Below are 17,334 nucleotides of genomic sequence, written 5' to 3' on the forward strand. Positions count from 1 at the left end.
GGAAAGGAAAGAAGAAATAGCTTTGTCAAGGTGATTATAAACAAATGAATGCAGTTCTTAAGAGGATGTAAGACACAGCATGGAAGATAACACATTTCTGTAACAATGTCAGAAAAGGCCCACATCTAATCTAGAATCCCAAAATTTTCATGTTTTTCCTTCAGAACAAATTTTATCACCAATTCCCTGTAATCAAGTCATTTCTAGAATCCTTACTGAGCTGGAAGCTCCATTTGTAGACTCTGGGTGAAGCATTCTGGTGGTGGTGCTTGTCCCTGTGCTTGTCCTTCTCTCCATCCTTGATGTGAGGAGAAACCACCCTGGCAGGGGAGCGGGAAATCTTCTGGGGTTTGGATGCATTGATGTGTTTGACAGGAGTACATTTACTGGAACTGTCCAGGACAGGGAGATCCTCACTGTCACTGCTTTGTCCTGCAGGAAAAAAAATTCATTTGGACTTAAAAACTCCACATTGACATTTTTAAAATTGTGGTTATAAAGAAAACAATGATTCAAAAAACCCTGCTGCTTCTTGCTTAGAAGATCACAGAACACACCCAAGGAATAATGATCTCAGATTCCATGGATAACCTGATCAGACACAACATGCACTGAACTCTCAAGTGTAATGATAATTGATGCAGGGCTAGCTAGGCCTAGTTAAAAAGTAATAGCCAAACTTCTGTACAGAAATAATAAATAAACTTACCAAAATTAGAATATTAGGGCACTGATAAACTGCCTTACATCACCTATTTTAGCTTTCTAATATAAAGCAGACACTAAAACCCCTTTCTTAAAGATTAAACCTGGATTACTATGGGTAGGTAGCACTATGGGTGGATTACTATGGGTAGTATTTAGTTATTAAACTGCTTTACACATCTAAAGGAACAACTCTGAAATATGACTAAAACAACAGAAGTTCAAAATGTAACAGAAAATTTTTAGCTCATATATTCAAATATTTTAGATTCCCACAATAACTGCCAAGTTCTCCACAGGCATGTTAAATATATCTGAATATATGTCAGATAATTATATTACCCAGTATTTTAGTTTGATATTTAAAAATATAACAGCGTTGCCACAAAGCCAAAATCACAGATTCAGTCGTGCAGTGATTGTCAAAACTTTTGTGACAGGACAAGAGGGAATGTCCTTAAGCTGAGGGAGGGCAGGGACAGATGGGATATTAGACAGAAATTCTTTATAATAAAGATGGTCAGGCCCTGGCACAGGGTGCCCACAGGAGCTGTGGCTGCCCCATCCCTGGCAGTGTTCCAGGCTTGGATGGGGCTTGGAGCAATCTGAGATTGTGAAAGGTGTCCCTGCCCATGGCAGGGGATTGGAACAAGATGACTTTTAAGGTCCTTTCCAAACCAAACCGCTCTCTGATTCTCTGAAAAATGAGCTGCAGAAACACAAAAATTCAGACTTTCATAGCAAGTCATAAAATAATCAGATGCTACAGAGAAAAACTAGACAAGATGCTTTTGGATGAAAAGCTTTTCCATAGCATCCAACATTTTTCTGTATTTCAAAAACATTTTTTCCCCAGGAGAAACACCTGTTTTAAGACTTTAAATGTGCCCTCTGCCAAATCCATAACACATCCAACATTTAAAAATCAGCATAATGGTAAACATGTACTAGCTGCTAATATAAACAATAATTTAGACATTTTTCTTAAGTAAGTAATCTAAAACAGGCCAGAGATTTCCCAGTTACACTGGGAGAGAGCTCAGAACTCCTCTCCAGTTTGTCACCAATAATCACAATGAATAAAAATAAAAAACCTTGAGAGGGAAGCCCCATCCACTGGAAACTGTTTGTAACATGAGAACAGTATGCTCTTACACATATTTACAGGCCAGGACAGCCTTCCCCCTCCCCTCCCTGCAGGAATATACCTGTTCCATTCTTCTCATTTTTGGCTGCAGCACTGGTTCGCTTTGGAGTTCGCTTTTGCTTTTTTGCCAGCGTTCCACTATTGCTGTCACTGGGTCTTTTTTGACCTGTGAGAGGAGGAAAAAAAAATCAAAAATATAAGATACCTCAAATACTTCTGCTACTAAAAAGCTCTTTTTATAAGCAACAAAGAAAATTAAAACCAGAGAGCCTGGAGAGGAGGAAGCTCTGGGGAGAACTTAGAGCCCCTTCCAGGGTCTAAAGGGGTTCCAGAGAGCTGGAGGGGGACTTGGCACAAAGGCCTGGAGTGACAGGGTAAGGGAGGATGGCTTCCCACTGCCAGAGGGCTGGGCTAGGTGGGATATTGGGATAGAATTTTTCCTTGTGAGGGTGCTGAGGCCCTAGCACAGGATGCCCAGCCCCATCCCTAGAAGTGCTCAAGGATTGGATGGAGCTTGGAGCAACCTGGGATAGTAGAAGGTGTCCCTGCCCATGGAAGGGGACTGGAACAAGACTGGCTTTGAGGTCCCTTCTAACCCAAACCATTCTGTGAATCTATAACCAGCAGACAAAACAGAGCAGCAATTTTTAGCCAAGTGACACCCACCTTCAAGAGGATCAGAGCTGGTCAACATCAGCTTACAGTATTAATTTTACACTTTAAAAATCCTGCATTACTCAACCCACTTGCTACATTTCTTATTTTTACCTAAAATCTCTATGAAACTGCAGTAGTGGTGGTGCTGTCAGGGTTCAGGAAGCATCTGGATGATGCTCTTTACTCAGAAATCTGTGATTATCCTACTATTTCCCAAATAAGCCAATACAAATGAATTACATTTTATTGCAGCAAAAATAGTTTTATAGGTTCCCCTGATCCCATGGATATTGCCTCTCCCACGTGACACTACAAAACCAAAAAACAACGCTTCTTCCCTCCATGCAGACAAAACAGAGCAGCAATTTTTAGCCAAGTGCCAGCAGCCTGAAGGCACCTTCAGGAGGACCAGAGCTGGAGTGGCTCCTCCAGGAATCGCTCACCTTTCTCTCCCGCCTCCCTCTCCTGGCCCGCCATGCTGCAATTGCTCGACGTGGTGCTGGCCTCGAATCCATTGGCAGACTCACTCTCACAGAGCCCCTCCTGGGACTCTTCTGCCACACTGTCCACCTCAATGGTCATGTCACTCTCGCTCTTGATGCTGCGGGACTCGTCCTGGCTGAGGGCCAGAGGAGAGGCCACCGGCAAGCTCGAGGGGACACCGGGGGCTAAGGCAGAGGGGGCAGAGTTGGAAGCACTGGGGTCTGGCTTTTCTGCTGTTGTCTCTTCAGTGCTGCTCTTCTCCTTCTCATCCAAGTCATCCAGGTCTACTTCATGGCACAGCAAGGTCTCAGGGCCAATCTGAGGCATTGTGTCATCCTCATCTTTCAAGGGCAGGCTCTCGTTGTTTTCAGCCGGCCGTTGGAAGCTGTCACTCCTCAGCTCTGCCCCGTGCGGCGCCGATTCCGCCACCAGGGATGGCATCTCCTGGTTCTCAGTTCTGACGGACTCCTCAGCATTCAGCCCTCTACATTCCTCTGCTCCACTACATTCATTGGTCCTCTCTTCAGATACAATATTTGGCACTTCCATCTCGCTCTCCCGCCGGTTTCTCTTCTCAGGTGATGCCTGTTCCAAAGTTTTCCTTTTTAAAAGTTTCTTATCTTTTGTGGAGGGCTCTGTTTCACTTTCAGTAGTGCTGGAAATGTCTTTACAGTCCAAGGAAGACACATCTAACCTTTCAGGTTCTGTAAGAGATTCATTTGCCACCTCTTCCTGGCTTCCTGGTGCAATCTTTGCATTCTCCAATGAAGGATCTTTTGTCTTGCTCCTTCTCCCTTTTCCCTTAGGTGATTTTTCAACCTCTCTTTTGATTTCTTCCATTTGATCAGTTTTGTTTCCAAAAATTTGAACAATTTGTTCACTTTCCTCAACTTCCAGTTTCAGTGTTTCTAGCTGCTGTACTTGAGTCCTGTCGTTTTCCTTCAGCACATGAGAAATCTTTGGGTTTTCCTCATCCAGCTTCTCATCACGGAGTTTTTCACTTTTTTCCAGTTCTGAAGTTTCTGGAGAAAATTCTTCATTCAAATTCTTTTCAGATGACTCATCTGCTTCACTGTCAGATGTGCCAGAGTCTAAAAAAAATTTAAAAAGAAGCAAACAGCACCCTAAATAATGAATTGCAGCATGACTTTTTATTTGAACCTCACAAAAATCCTGCTTTCAGTAATCTATGGTGTTAACATCAGTTTGCAGTAATAACTTTACACTTTAAAAATCCTGCGTTACTCAACACACTTGCTACACTTCTTATTTTTACCTAAAATTTCTATGGAACTGCAGTAGTGATGGTGCTGTCAGGGTGCAGGAAGCATCTGGATGATGCTCTTAACTCAGGTGATTTAGCTGAAGTCTGTGATTCTCCTACTATTTCCCAAATAAGCCAATATAAATGAATTAGATTTTATTGCAGCAAAAATAGTTCTAGAGATTCCCCTGATCCCATGGATATTGCCTCTCCCCTGTGACACTACAAAACCAAAAAAAAAAAAAACACTTCTCCCCTCCATGCAGAGAAAAAAAAACAACCCAAACCCAAAAATAAAAACCTTCTAAACCCCAGTATGGACATTTCATTGCTGAACTATTGTACAAATGCTGCACCACACAGAGAGCAAGCATTAGTACATTACCAGGAGATTACTCAGGGACCTGTACTAAAAGGAGACAGTGATTTCACTTCAGTTCTTGTTCAGAGAGGCTTAGAATCACCCAAGATGTGCTGCCATTGTGTATAATTAACAACTCTGCTGGATGATGGAGTATTGAGGTTGAGGACTTAATTAGCACAATAAAGACCATCATTATAGCCCTGGATTTGGTCTGTTCAGGACTGAAAGGCTCAGGCTGAAGAACATGGGATGACTTGTACAGTCACTGACTGCTCTTGTGTGAGCAAGCTGTGCTCCTCAGCAGTGTCAGCTCAGCTGCTTACTCAACAAAATTTACAAGGAGAAAGGAAAAAAAAAAATAACCAACCAAAAAAAGGTTAAAAAAAACCCAAAAAAACCCAAACTTCTTTTCAAAAAGGTACTGAAAAAGCCTCCAAAGCATACACAGGGCTGAAATCACTCACCGTTTGATCCTCTATCAGAATCAAACATTCCTGAGCTACGTCTGGTCTGCCTGCGAGGTGTTGCTAAAATTAAAATCGAAAGAATTAATTTGTATCGATCGGAGGGAGCGCCCAGCCCCGGTGGCGTAGTCCCGACGGGCGGAGCAGGAGCTCTGGGCTCCAGCCGAGGGAACCGAGCTGGGCCCGGGCAACCCCCTGAGGGCACCGGGCTCAGCCCTGGCTCCCCCTGAGGGCACCGAGCTGGGCCCGGGCTCCCCCCTGAGGGCACCGAGCTCGGCCCTGGCTCCCCCTGAGGGCACCGGGCTCAGCCCTGGCTCCCCCTGAGGGCACCGAGCTCGGCCCGGGCTCCCCCCTGAGGGCACCGAGCTCGGCCCTGGCTCCCCCTGAGGGCACCGAGCTCAGCCCTGGCTCCCCCTGAGGGCACCGAGCTGGGCCCGGGCTCCCCCTGAGGGCACCGAGCTCGGCCCGGGCTCCCCCTGAGGGCACCGAGCTCGGCCCGGGCTCCCCCTGAGGGCACCGAGCTCGGCCCGGGCTCCCCCTGAGGGCACCGAGCTCGGCCCGGGCTCCCCCTGAGGGCACCGAGCTCGGCCCGGGCTCCCCCTGAGGGCACCGAGCTCGGCCTTAGCTCCCCCTGAGGGCACCGAGCTCAGCCCTGGCTCCCCCTGAGGGCACCGAGCTCGGCCCGGGCTCCCCCTGAGGGCACCGAGCTCGGCCCGGGCTCCCCCTGAGGGCACCGAGCTCGGCCCGGGCTCCCCCTGAGGGCACCGAGCTCGGCCCGGGCTCCCCCTGAGGGCACCGAGCTCGGCCCGGGCTCCCCCTGAGGGCACCGAGCTCGGCCCGGGCTCCCCCTGAGGGCACCGAGCTCGGCCCGGGCTCCCCCTGAGGGCACCGAGCTCGGCCCGGGCTCCCCCTGAGGGCACCGAGCTCGGCCCTGGCTCCCCCTGAGGGCACCGAGCTCGGCCCTGGCTCCCCCTGAGGGCACCGAGCTCGGCCCGGGCTCCCCCTGAGGGCACCGAGCTCGGCCCGGGCTCCCCCTGAGGGCACCGAGCTCGGCCCGGGCTCCCCCTGAGGGCACCGAGCTCGGCCCGGGCTCTCCCTGAGGGCACCGAGCTCGGCCCGGGCTCTCCCTGAGGGCACCGAGCTCGGCCCTGGCTCCCCCTGAGGGCACCGAGCTCGGCCCTGGCTCCCCCCTGAGGGCACCGGGCCCGGCTGCTCCCTGCACCTCCGGAGCCACATTTACCTTCGCTGTTGGGCGTTTTGGGAAGGCTGCAGGATGTGTTGGATGGGAGAGTGGATTTCAGAGGGGGCCGCCCACGCTTGGATTTTTGTTTCTCCTCATCCTTCTTCTCATCCTTTTCACCATCTTCTTTATTCTGCAGGGGAAACAGTGGATTTTTATTAATGTTTCATTGCTGATTATCAAACCTTTTGCTCTATTAAAAACTAGACCGTGGCCTGAAAAACTTTTCTTTAAAAACAGTACTACAACAGACTTATTGAAATCATTACTTTTGTTTTTTTCTTCTGTTTTCTCTTTGGTCCTCCTTTTTCCACTGGCCAGATAATCCGATCAGCTTTCACCCATTCATCATACCTGAAAGGGAATGAAATATATGCTGTTATGTTGTTTGAATATGAGGAGTAAAACACATGAATTAACACAAAATATTTATTAGTGAGGTAGGAAAAGGCTCAGAGTACCCTGGGGTAGTGGAAGGTGTCCCTGACTATGGCAGGAGGGTGGAATGAGATGGGATTTCCTTTCCAACCCAATCCATACCATGACAGCAGAGCCTCTATTTACAACTCATGCAGTAGTCTGGCCTTGGAAAGGTGAATGACATTTCCAGTCCATAAAAAAATCTTAAGGGATGAGGGAATTAAGGTACAAACTTCCCTGTCTCTCACTGGAGCACTCTGGGGACTGAGTCAGCTCTAAAGTGTCAGTTGTTCCACATCAGAGACATATGGTGTGTTTTCACCATACCTCAGCAGGAAAATGTACCTTTTTTTTTAATTAAGGCACCAAACAGGATGAGATTCTGAAAAGCACAAACACTGATGCTCCTCAAAATCTCCTAATTGTATTAGTAAAGGGAACGTGTAAATATTTAGGGAATATTGCCACTCTCAAATTTCATTTTGCCACATAAAGCAATTTGCTTATGGATTTGGAACACCACATGTTATATACCAGAAGTAAATAAAGTGCTATAAAGACTGCCTGCCAGGAGAAGCATTTTTACAATCCCAGTTAACATTCAATACAAGAATATTTTGGCAATTTTATTGCCAAAATTCCAGTGCTTAATACACTTAATTGTAAATATCTTCACCACTATCAATGGCTCCCTTAAAGGAAAATTTGCTAATGCTAACACTGACAGACACAATAAATATCAGGGATACTCCTCGAACAGGTGAGGATTAGTAAGGCAGATGGACACTTAGAAAAATACAAGTACATTCTGACATTTCAATGCAAGACCATGAACAAAATCACCAACACTGAAAAGTGAAGAAGTCAGAGCCTGTTATGTTGATAATTCAATATGGAGCCAGGTCACTGACCATCTCTCACTTTATTTCCTTAAAAACAAAAATTTCTTTTGCAAATAAGCCTTTGAACAAAGAAAGGAAAGGCAATTTCTTATCCTCACCTTACATTCCAACCGTAGTAATGAACTAAATATAAAACCTCTCCATCATCAATTTCTGTGCTTTTAATACTGGCTTCATAAATTTTTTGAGTCTTTCCACGTCCATATTTTACTTTCACTTTGGTTCCAGTCAGGCAGGGTTCTGTGTCCTCCTCATCCTCTTCACCTTCTGATTCTCCTTTGTTCTCAATTTCTTCCCTGCAGTAAAAGATATTTTAAATGGCCACTAATTAGTAACAATCATATTTTAAAATTTAGAGAGTAGTCGAGGTAGAAAAAGGCTGCAACAAAAAAAGAAATTAATTTTCTATACCTTGTCGCATCTCTGAAGCTTGCTCAGAAACAGATTTTTTTAAATCAAGAACAGAACTTAGGGATAATAGGGCTAAGTGCCAAAAATATCCAGCAAGTTTTATTAAAATTTAAACACAATTTATAAAGCATACAACTACTTCAAAGCTTAAAGATTATTTTTAAATTGATATTTTGATAATACAAAAAGGAATAAAAGTTAACTCAGGAATAAAAGTTAACTCAGTGTGTGTCTCCTAAATAGCATAGGAAGAAAGAAATAACTTCAGTTTCTGAAATATTTGATTTTGACACATTATTTATAAAAAAAAGGTACTTTTACCATTGGCTTAACATGCTACAGTTTATTAACTGCACCTGAGTTTGAATTGTGATCCTCTACAGTGAATCCATCACAGTGATCCTCTCATGACACAAACACCATTCCACTGGAAAAAATCTTGATCACAAAAGTGTTCAGCCAAGCTTGAAAGTGTCTGCAGAGCTCTTTATTAGATACATCCACCTCTCATTACAACTTTAGCTACTGTTTAAATATTATACTCAAACATATTTTGATGAACTACAATCAAACCTATTTTTAGCTATAATTCCTTCCCTACTTAAGGGACAATTTGGCATAATTTAGAAGTTACTCTACAAAAAAGTCAGCAAGAGATAAAATACTAAAAAGGACTATGAGTTTGCTTTTAATGAAACAGATTTGTTGGCCTCCAGTGAAAGATCAATTATCTTGTGGCAAGGAACTCAGAGGACAAGTAACACCCACACAGCTTAAAGAAAACTTTGCTGCCTTGATCATCTGACAGTAAAAACAAGGAGCCTGCAGCTTCACCAGCCATCAGCAAACCCTTCAAAGCACAGGAGAAGAGGGATTTGCCATATTTCTGTTTCCACTGCCCAGGGAAGTGTCCCCAAGCTGTTCCCACCCTCTCACAGCCTGGTCAGTTTGGTGTCTGGAGGTATTGGTGAGATAAAAAACACCAACACAGCCTTGGCAAGTGAAGTGACAGTGAAAAATACAGCCTGGCATTGAGCACAAAAAGATGCTTCCAGAAAGTACAGCAGGCTCTACAAGCTTGAAATAAAATGTTCCCTTCCCTGCCTGTCTGAGTGAATAAGGCTGCTGATTTTCACACTTCAGGAAGATCAAGTCTGTGTCCTCCTGCCTGAAGAACAGCTCAATTATGGCACAGAGAGACTCAAAGAAGGAGATACAAGTCAGTGCTTACCTGTCCCTCTGCCTCTCTTCCTCTTCATCTGACTCTTTATCAGAATCCTCCTGTTTCTTAATTTTCTTCTCTTTTTGCTTTGGTGTGCTTTTCTTCCCTAGAGGAGTTTCATTTTCTTTCTTTTCTGCATTCTCAGGTGTTTCCTCTACATCTTTGTTTTCTTTGTTACTGTCTTTTAACTTGTCTTGTGTTTTATCCTCTTCACCATCTTTTTTAGCAGGGGCTGCATCACGGGCAAGTCTTCTTCGTCCCTGGAACAGAAATAAAATCACTTTAATGACTCCTGTCCCCTGCTTTCTTCATAACCTCTCCAAATCTCAGCAAAAAAGTGAGACATGCAACTCCTGTAGAGAAGAAAGGCTGGAGATGGCAAAAAAAGTGCAAAATATTCTAAAATAGTAAAATTAAAGCTTTAAGTTTTTCTATCTGCTTCATTTGGAATAATGAGGATGAGTTTCTGATTAACTGATGGAGGATTTCAGGACATTTGTTTGGACCTGTAATGTTTGTTACTCCACAGAAAAGGCCAAAATGTCTTGTTCACCTACAGCAATATCATTATTTGAGTGCTTGTATAGGAATATGGAGGGGAGGCATCTTCAATCCTGACAGTCACCTGTGGACATCAAGGGCAGAAACAGAGTTTCAAAAAACTCTAAATATCCCATTTTTAAAAGGCACCTTGAGTACTCAGGCAGTTGCTGCCTGGGACTATTTGCAACTGATTCTTAGAGTTTTAGCACAGGATTATCATTTGATTTATTAGAAGTCTCTTGATGGGATCATTGTTTTTTAGTCAGAACAAAGAGCTAATTATCATAAAGACAAAAAATTCTTACATTTCTTTATCCTTCTTTTGAGCTTTCTCAAAAAGAAAAACAAACTCAAAAATAAATGAACAAACTAAGAACAAAGCTAATGTCATGTCAGGAAGTTCACTGAGGCTGATGCAGCTTGGAACAACCATTTTCATTTAAACAGAAATATAACAGAAGTCTCAACCTGTGTTTACACCATGTCCTTTCATCTATTAATCTATAAGGCCACATATTTGCTTGAAAAGCTGCTTTGCAAGGACGACTTCAACTGAATAACATTTTAGTCAAACAGAATCTTTAGAACTTGAACAATTTAAAAGCAGCAATTGTTGTCCTTCAGTAGTCATACTCTATTGAAGAGCACAAAATGTTCTTTTAACATAATTAAATGAGTGCTGTAGTCATATTCCAACACCTTTGAAGTACTGTCTGTATTCTTCATGGTGTTTAGTACCCTCCAGCTGATGGGCCACTGATCTGATCTGTGTAGCTACTAACACAACTCTCACTTCTACAGCATTTAAAGACAAATGGAGGCTAAACTTAATTGTTCCTCCCTCTACTTTTGTCTATATACTCTAAGATTTGAATGTTTCTTCTATTAGAAGAGAAACTGTGATAAAAATCAAGCTCAGAGAAATAGGTCTTCCTTTGATTCTAAGATCCACAGCAGGTTTTTGATATTCCTGTTTCTTGCCAGAAGGCTCCAGGTTCCATGTGCCTGTGGAAACCCTCACTCACAACCAGACTGTCCTGCTGTGTTTCACTGCTGTGATGAGAACAGCTCCAAGGCACCCCTGAACCACAGCACTTCCAGCTGAGCCTGAGCAGATCCCAGGCATGGTGTGGAATATGAAAGAATAATCAAACCTGACTCTGTGTCCAGGTAGAACATAATTAACAATTAACACCCACAGAACTCCACACTTGCACCAGTGCAACAATTCCAATGTGCAGCTGCTGCACAGGGAAAACTCACTATGGGAACTGTTCACTACACAAAGGGGCTTTGTTAGGGACTAAACACAAATCAGTCCAGACCACTCACCCTTGGGGATCTTACTTCAACTTCTTCTTTCTCACTTTCACTGCTGGAATAATTTTCTTCTGCTTCTTTTTTAACTTCTGTTGGGGGCATTTTTTGTTCCTCTTTCACACTTTCCTCCATTGGTTCCACGTGTTTCTGTGTCTCTTCTACCACTTTTGGTTCATTGTGATGGATGGTCCTAAACTGAATGTTTGCAGAACGGCAGTACTCTTCAAAACCATAAAGATACCTACAGACAAGCAAGGTCCCATTTATATTCCATGGTTTATTTTTCATTTATTCAAGTGCATAAAACCTATTTTCCTGCTCAGTAACTTCAGGAAAATAATAATAAAAAAAGCACACAACAACCAAATAAAAATATAAAAGCTAGAGAAGGTTTTGAAGTGAAACAATTTCATAACAAATGCTGAAAAAGAATACACAGAGGTGCTTCTCATATATTTAACTCCATTTCCATCCAGTTAAGAATTCATGACAGTAATGCCATGCATGAGCTTGCTCTCTTGCACTGCCTGTGCACACTCTAATCCAGTTATAGGTGACAGAGGTATGAATTAGTTTATTCCTCAAAGAATTAATATGCAAGTTACAACACACTATCACTGTCACAACACATTTTCATGTGTCCCAACAACATCATCATTATTTCCACTGTAACAGAACCCAGTACACATTTACCAATTACTCTTTCCAGGATAAACACTCTTCTCTGTAAAATACAGACCTTAAACATGTGCCCAGTTCAAATTCCACTGAAGAGTGTCTCAACATTGTCATCTTCATTGACATCAACATGAGTTGAGTCATTACTGATCCCTATTTCCAGATTTCCTTAGGTTTGAGTCAAGAGAATCTCATTCTTCCCTTTTACTCAAAAAGCCCAATTGTTTCTTGTCAAACTTCCAGGAGGATAAACAATAAAACAGTTTTTATTTAGAAAACAAGCTTGGAAAATGTAATTCCTGAAAGGTTTCCAATTCAAAAACTAAAACACAGCTGGAAAGTGAGGGTGAGAAGAAAAAGATTTATGCATTTGGTCAATGTAAGTAATGATTTTACTATTTAATAACTCTCACATCCACCATAGCAATGCACACAGTTATTCTACAAATTCTGCAAAGATTTTATGTAAATGTACAATTTAAGCATGCCTTTTTTCAGTCAAAACCTTTCACAAAGTTAAAGCAACTGGTATAAAATTCTCCTCAATGCATATGAGATTTAAAGATTAAGGAGTCTTATTACTATTAATTGTCTAACTGGCAAAACTGAATCTGCCAAAGCTTATTTTCTAAATTTCAGTGGTTTATTCTGAAAAAGCATCAGCACAGGAGGAAAGTGAAAGTTTCTTTATAAAAAAATGAGTAGAATTCTGATGTATCAGCGCAACAGGAACTTATTGCCCTGACTGCTTCCTCCTTTCCTCCACATCAGCACTGGAAAATGCTCAGAACTGTTCATTAACTGAAGAATATAAAATACTGTCTCTAACTACCAAAAACCTCTTGAATATTGTCCAAGCTACAACTAGGAAAAGAAAGAAGTGTTCTCATCACTATCCAATACAAGAACTTACTTTCTATAAGCAGTTTTTACGTTGTAGGAAGCAGCTGAGTTCAAAATAGGAATGCCAAGGTCCATATAAATTTGCTTCCATACAGCACCACTTTCAATCTTTGGGGGAAAAAAAAAAAGAGAAAAAATGAAGTTTATAGGTTTTGTTAAATTAGAACATTAAGGAATAATATCTAACAGAGCTAAAAGCCAAAGTCTTTTATAATCAATGAACAGTTTGGGTTGGAAGGGACCTTAAAAATCACCCAGTTCCAACCCCTTGCCATGGGCAGGGACACCTCCCACTATCCCAGGTTGTTCCAAGCCCCATCCAAGCTGGCCTGAACACTGCCAGGGATGGGGCAGCCACAGCTTCCCTGGACAACCATTTATAGATATGAATGAACAGCCATTTAATTCAGGGAACATCCAGCACTTACATTGTCACACCCACCCTGCTGATAAACCAGCCTAAAAAGTTTGAAGAGGTTAAGGTCCTTGTAGCCCAGAACTGGTGGTTTATTGATAGGAGTACCTGAAAGAAATAAAACAGAAACAAGTTATCCCAAAGAACAGCAAGGTGCCTCTTGCATTCCTTTAGCACACATTTGATTACAAGTACTCTTCTGCATTTTAAAATCTGTATTTAATGAATTAAGGTATGTTCCCAAGTCAGTAAATTCCAATGATCAGTCAAGGCTTCACTCTGTTTTGAATGCATCACTATCCTTGGGTGGTTTATCAGCCTCCCAGGTTTATTAACAACCCCCATCCACCTGGTCCACCTGGCTGCATCCCACTGCTCCTCTCCTGAGCAGGGAGCACAGCCAGAACTGCAGGAGGCTGCAGAGAACACCTGAGGAGTGCTGGAATAGAGCAGCGTGTGAAGAGATTAACTAAAAGCACCGTGGGCTGAAAGGAACGAGGAAGAAGCAGAGAGGTTGGATTAGGAAGAGACACTCAGGCAAATTGTCAGAATGTGGAAAAGCACAAGGACCTGACAGGACATGAATATTTGGGGCAGTTCCAGGGAAAAGAAAGAACTCAGATCAGCTGAGTGGCAGTGACACACAGAACAGTAATTATCTGCAGAAGGAGAAACCAAAAGTGACTTAGGGCAAGTGGCTGCATACGTAGACAATAATCCTCCCAGCAAGGAAGAATGCCAAACCTCCTCCCTGCTGCTTTGTATCTTCCCTCAACTCCATGCAATTATATTTGGAATCATTAAAATAATTGTATAGGACTTTGGGAATACTGTCATGATTCCATGAATCAAAACATTTATACTGAGAGAAGAGAATGTAGAATAAATCTGCTGGGAACAGAAATCTTGCTATAAGGATGGAGAAGGAAAATAAAAAGCAAACAGGCAAGGGGAAAGTCCCAGTCCTGAAGAAGTCCTGTGCATTGCTCAATCCACAGACTGGCTTGAAAAATATTTCACGGACTGAGTCTTCAAATTCATCATACAAATGCTTTCCTCTTCTGCCTTCACAAGGTCCTGACATCCCTACTGGTTTTGTAGTCTGTGAGTGTTTAGGAAAGAGAACGAGAAGGCAAGAAAACAGGAAAGTGGGAAGAATCAGGCTACATGAAAGGAAAACTCTGGATTAGCCCAGCAGCAGAATGATTTCTTTTCTTTCCCCCTAAGTTAGCCTTTTATTCCCCTAATGCAGCTTATTCTCCAGAAACACTGGTTATATACACAGGAGGCCTTCAAAATTATATTGGATGAGCTCCAGAACACTTTGCTATAATACATGCTCAATTTCTAAATTTCTGATAAGAACTGGTAATACTGAACACCTTTTGGACTGTGCTTTTATGATTCTGTGCTCTAGAACACCCCTCCTTAGAACAGACCCTCTTTTACAAAGGCAGCTTGATTCCCCCATTAATTTCAACAACCTCCCACTCTCAAAAAAGAAAGGGGCAAATATTCAGACTCTGCAAGTTCTTCATGTTTCACCCTTAGCTCTGGTCATTTCAAATTCAAATACATCAACACTTGCTGCACTCTGTGCTGCTATGGAAATATCATTCAGGTAGCTGCTGTCAAGAGAAAAGAAAGCTGAAAAGCAAAGGGAAAAGGGCAGCAGTTACACCTATAATCTACCTCCACACCAAGGCTACTGCAGGATGAAAATGGTATTGGAAATACAGGATGGAAATGGTGACTTCATGTGTAAAATTTATCAAACCAATATACTCTAAAAGACAAAATTCTGCAGGCTTGAATATAGATTTTTAAAAAGGAGCATAAAAGCTCCCATTTTCATGTCAGTCCCATCACAACTGCACATGCCTTATGCAACAGCAGCTCTCCCAAGCCAGCAGGTACCTCCTGCTCCCTATGCAGAGCACAAGCACTTCTGATACTTCTGAAACCCAGACCTCAACTATTCTAATTTATTAAGCCTCACTTAATTCTGTAAAGACAGATGTTTAAAATACACTATTTTATTGTTGTAACTACAGGATAAAATAGAATCTTTTAAGTTGTCTCTTCAGGTATCACTGCTCCATTTCAGCACAGAGATCAGAGGATGGCACATCTCCATTCTGTGCTGGTTGGATTTCACCATCCATGGACAGACTTCTCAGCTTCCAGCCTGGGATTAACAGCAGCAGAGCTCTCGGCCATGGCTGTGACTACCAGAAATTAACTAAGGGCTTATTTAACAAGTGTTGGGAACATAAAAAAGCCTTTGTGAAAGCAAAACAAAACCAAAACACCTCAGGGAGGATTTGAGTTCCCTTTGAGTGCTGTGCTATTAAAGAAGTGGACTGGAGAAAAAAAAAAAAGAAAATTAAGTGTTACCTCTGTCTTCCATAAACTTGTAAAGCTGTTGGAGGAAGTTGTCCCTCTCTTCAGGATCAAGCTCTTCCTCAGGCTGTGAAAATAAATGCAGTCAAAAATGAAAACAGCAAATATGCAAAGTAACCATTTATTTGTACAAAAGCCTAAGAGCAAGAACTAAACCCAAACCACTTCCCATTTGGCCCTGAACCCATGTAATGGTGAAATATGCAGAAAACAAAATTGACTCAAGAAGACTGAAGTGGGACCTCAGGAGGAAAAGAAGAAAATGCAAGTCAGGGAAAGCATCAGTCCAGGACAGAATGAATGAGTGACCCTCAAATGAAAACTCTGATACACACAGCATACCTGCCTAGCACAGAAGAGGTCTGGTATTTACAAGACTGAAAGAATTCACAGGAATTCCAGTTTGTTTTTTTTTTTTTTTTTGTTAGGTTCTTTCTGTTTGCTTGGGGCTTTTTTGTTTAACTCATTTTCCGTATCCCAGCTTTATCTCAGGTTGCAGATCAATTCTTTCTCCAACAGTACCTGTTGGAGATGCTCCAGACAGTATTTGTTTTGTAATTAAGTTCCAATGCTTGATTTCAGCTTATATTTGGAAACACCTCTAAAGTCACTTCTATAATTTATTATTATTATAAATTCCTTAGTTTCACCTTTACAACTTGAAGCCTCAAAGAGATAAACACTATGAGATAAATTTATGGCAAGTAATCCTCAGCATGAAACAAAGAAATTCCTTTTATTCCATTTTATTCCAGTGAAAATTATTTAAAATACAGTCAATTTATTGGAGGGGGTGGAAGGGGCAGGCAGAGGAAATAATGTCTACGTATCTTCATGGAATTTTGAGATTCTAGCAGAGACCACAAAAAAAAAAAAAAAAACCCAAAAACCAAAGCCTTTTCCCTGCACTGCTTTCTGCATGCCACTTTCTTCCTGCCAGCCTGGCAGTTTGCACAAGGCAGGCTGCAGCTGTCTTGAAGGAAAGACGTACAGTACGTGTCAAAAAATCTTATCATTACATTATTAAAAATAACAGGAAAGTGACAAGCAGTTCCAGAAGGAAACCAGAACAACAATTTAGATTTCAGTCATCTCTGCATTCTGTAAACTTTAAGCTGCAAGGCAAGGAGATAGGCAGGGAAATGGGGATGTACATGCTAATGCCTTGCTAACCAGCAATCTGTCCAGCATCAGAATGAATCCCAGCCCTGCCTGCTTCACTGAATTCTGAGCTTCTAAACCCAACAGGGCTCAGCCACAATCAGGCAGAGACAATATCTGTGTCTTACTTCACTAATTTTTCTTGTGGAATAATTGGAGGAAATGAAATGTGGAATCACAAAGCTGTACAGCATCAGTTACCATTTGCTCAGCACATCACAGGGATTATATAAGGAGAAACAGTTATCTATAGAATTAGCATGCTCTTCCAGGTTATCAAGTGAAGTATTGCTATAGAAACCACAGCTTTTTTCTCTCCATCCAGACTGCAAAATAACTTCAAGATCGAGAAATTTCTACATCTACTGTAATGTTTACTGGCTGAAGGCAATACAGCTCAAACTGTGCAAACTAAATACATCTAATAACAGTAAACATCCAGAAATACTTCTGAATAGTTGAATTAAAGCCATTTCTTCTGTGTGGGCACCAAGCCAAACCAGAACTGTGGGTCAGAACAGCAGAAATGTAGGCTAAAAACAGCAATCTTGCAGCCAGAATTTAGCCATTCCACTGAGACTGAGAGGAAGAAATGCAGATGAAGAAAAGCAAAAAGGGAAGATGGAAAGTAT

The 17,334-nt window shown here is 42.2% G+C and overlaps 1 protein-coding gene across 1 annotated transcript in view; it reads right to left on the reverse strand.

Annotated features, from left to right (window-relative positions):
* Window positions 1-17,334, reverse strand: part of ARID4A (AT-rich interaction domain 4A) — a 48,773-nt gene that overhangs the window by 2,637 nt on the left and 28,802 nt on the right. The window contains exons 12-23 of the mRNA XM_058025871.1: window positions 15,536-15,608; window positions 13,152-13,246; window positions 12,734-12,831; window positions 11,155-11,383; window positions 9,289-9,539; window positions 7,745-7,942; window positions 6,594-6,678; window positions 6,325-6,457; window positions 5,085-5,147; window positions 2,953-4,083; window positions 1,914-2,018; window positions 217-432 (exon numbers count right to left, since the gene is read on the reverse strand). Coding sequence (XP_057881854.1) covers window positions 217-432; window positions 1,914-2,018; window positions 2,953-4,083; window positions 5,085-5,147; window positions 6,325-6,457; window positions 6,594-6,678; window positions 7,745-7,942; window positions 9,289-9,539; window positions 11,155-11,383; window positions 12,734-12,831; window positions 13,152-13,246; window positions 15,536-15,608 — 2,677 coding nt within the window. The remainder of the gene's footprint in view (window positions 1-216; window positions 433-1,913; window positions 2,019-2,952; window positions 4,084-5,084; window positions 5,148-6,324; window positions 6,458-6,593; window positions 6,679-7,744; window positions 7,943-9,288; window positions 9,540-11,154; window positions 11,384-12,733; window positions 12,832-13,151; window positions 13,247-15,535; window positions 15,609-17,334) is intronic.

This window comes from Melospiza georgiana, chromosome 6 (assembly GCF_028018845.1).
Source record: "Melospiza georgiana isolate bMelGeo1 chromosome 6, bMelGeo1.pri, whole genome shotgun sequence".
In the NCBI taxonomy this organism is placed as follows: domain Eukaryota; kingdom Metazoa; phylum Chordata; class Aves; order Passeriformes; family Passerellidae; genus Melospiza; species Melospiza georgiana.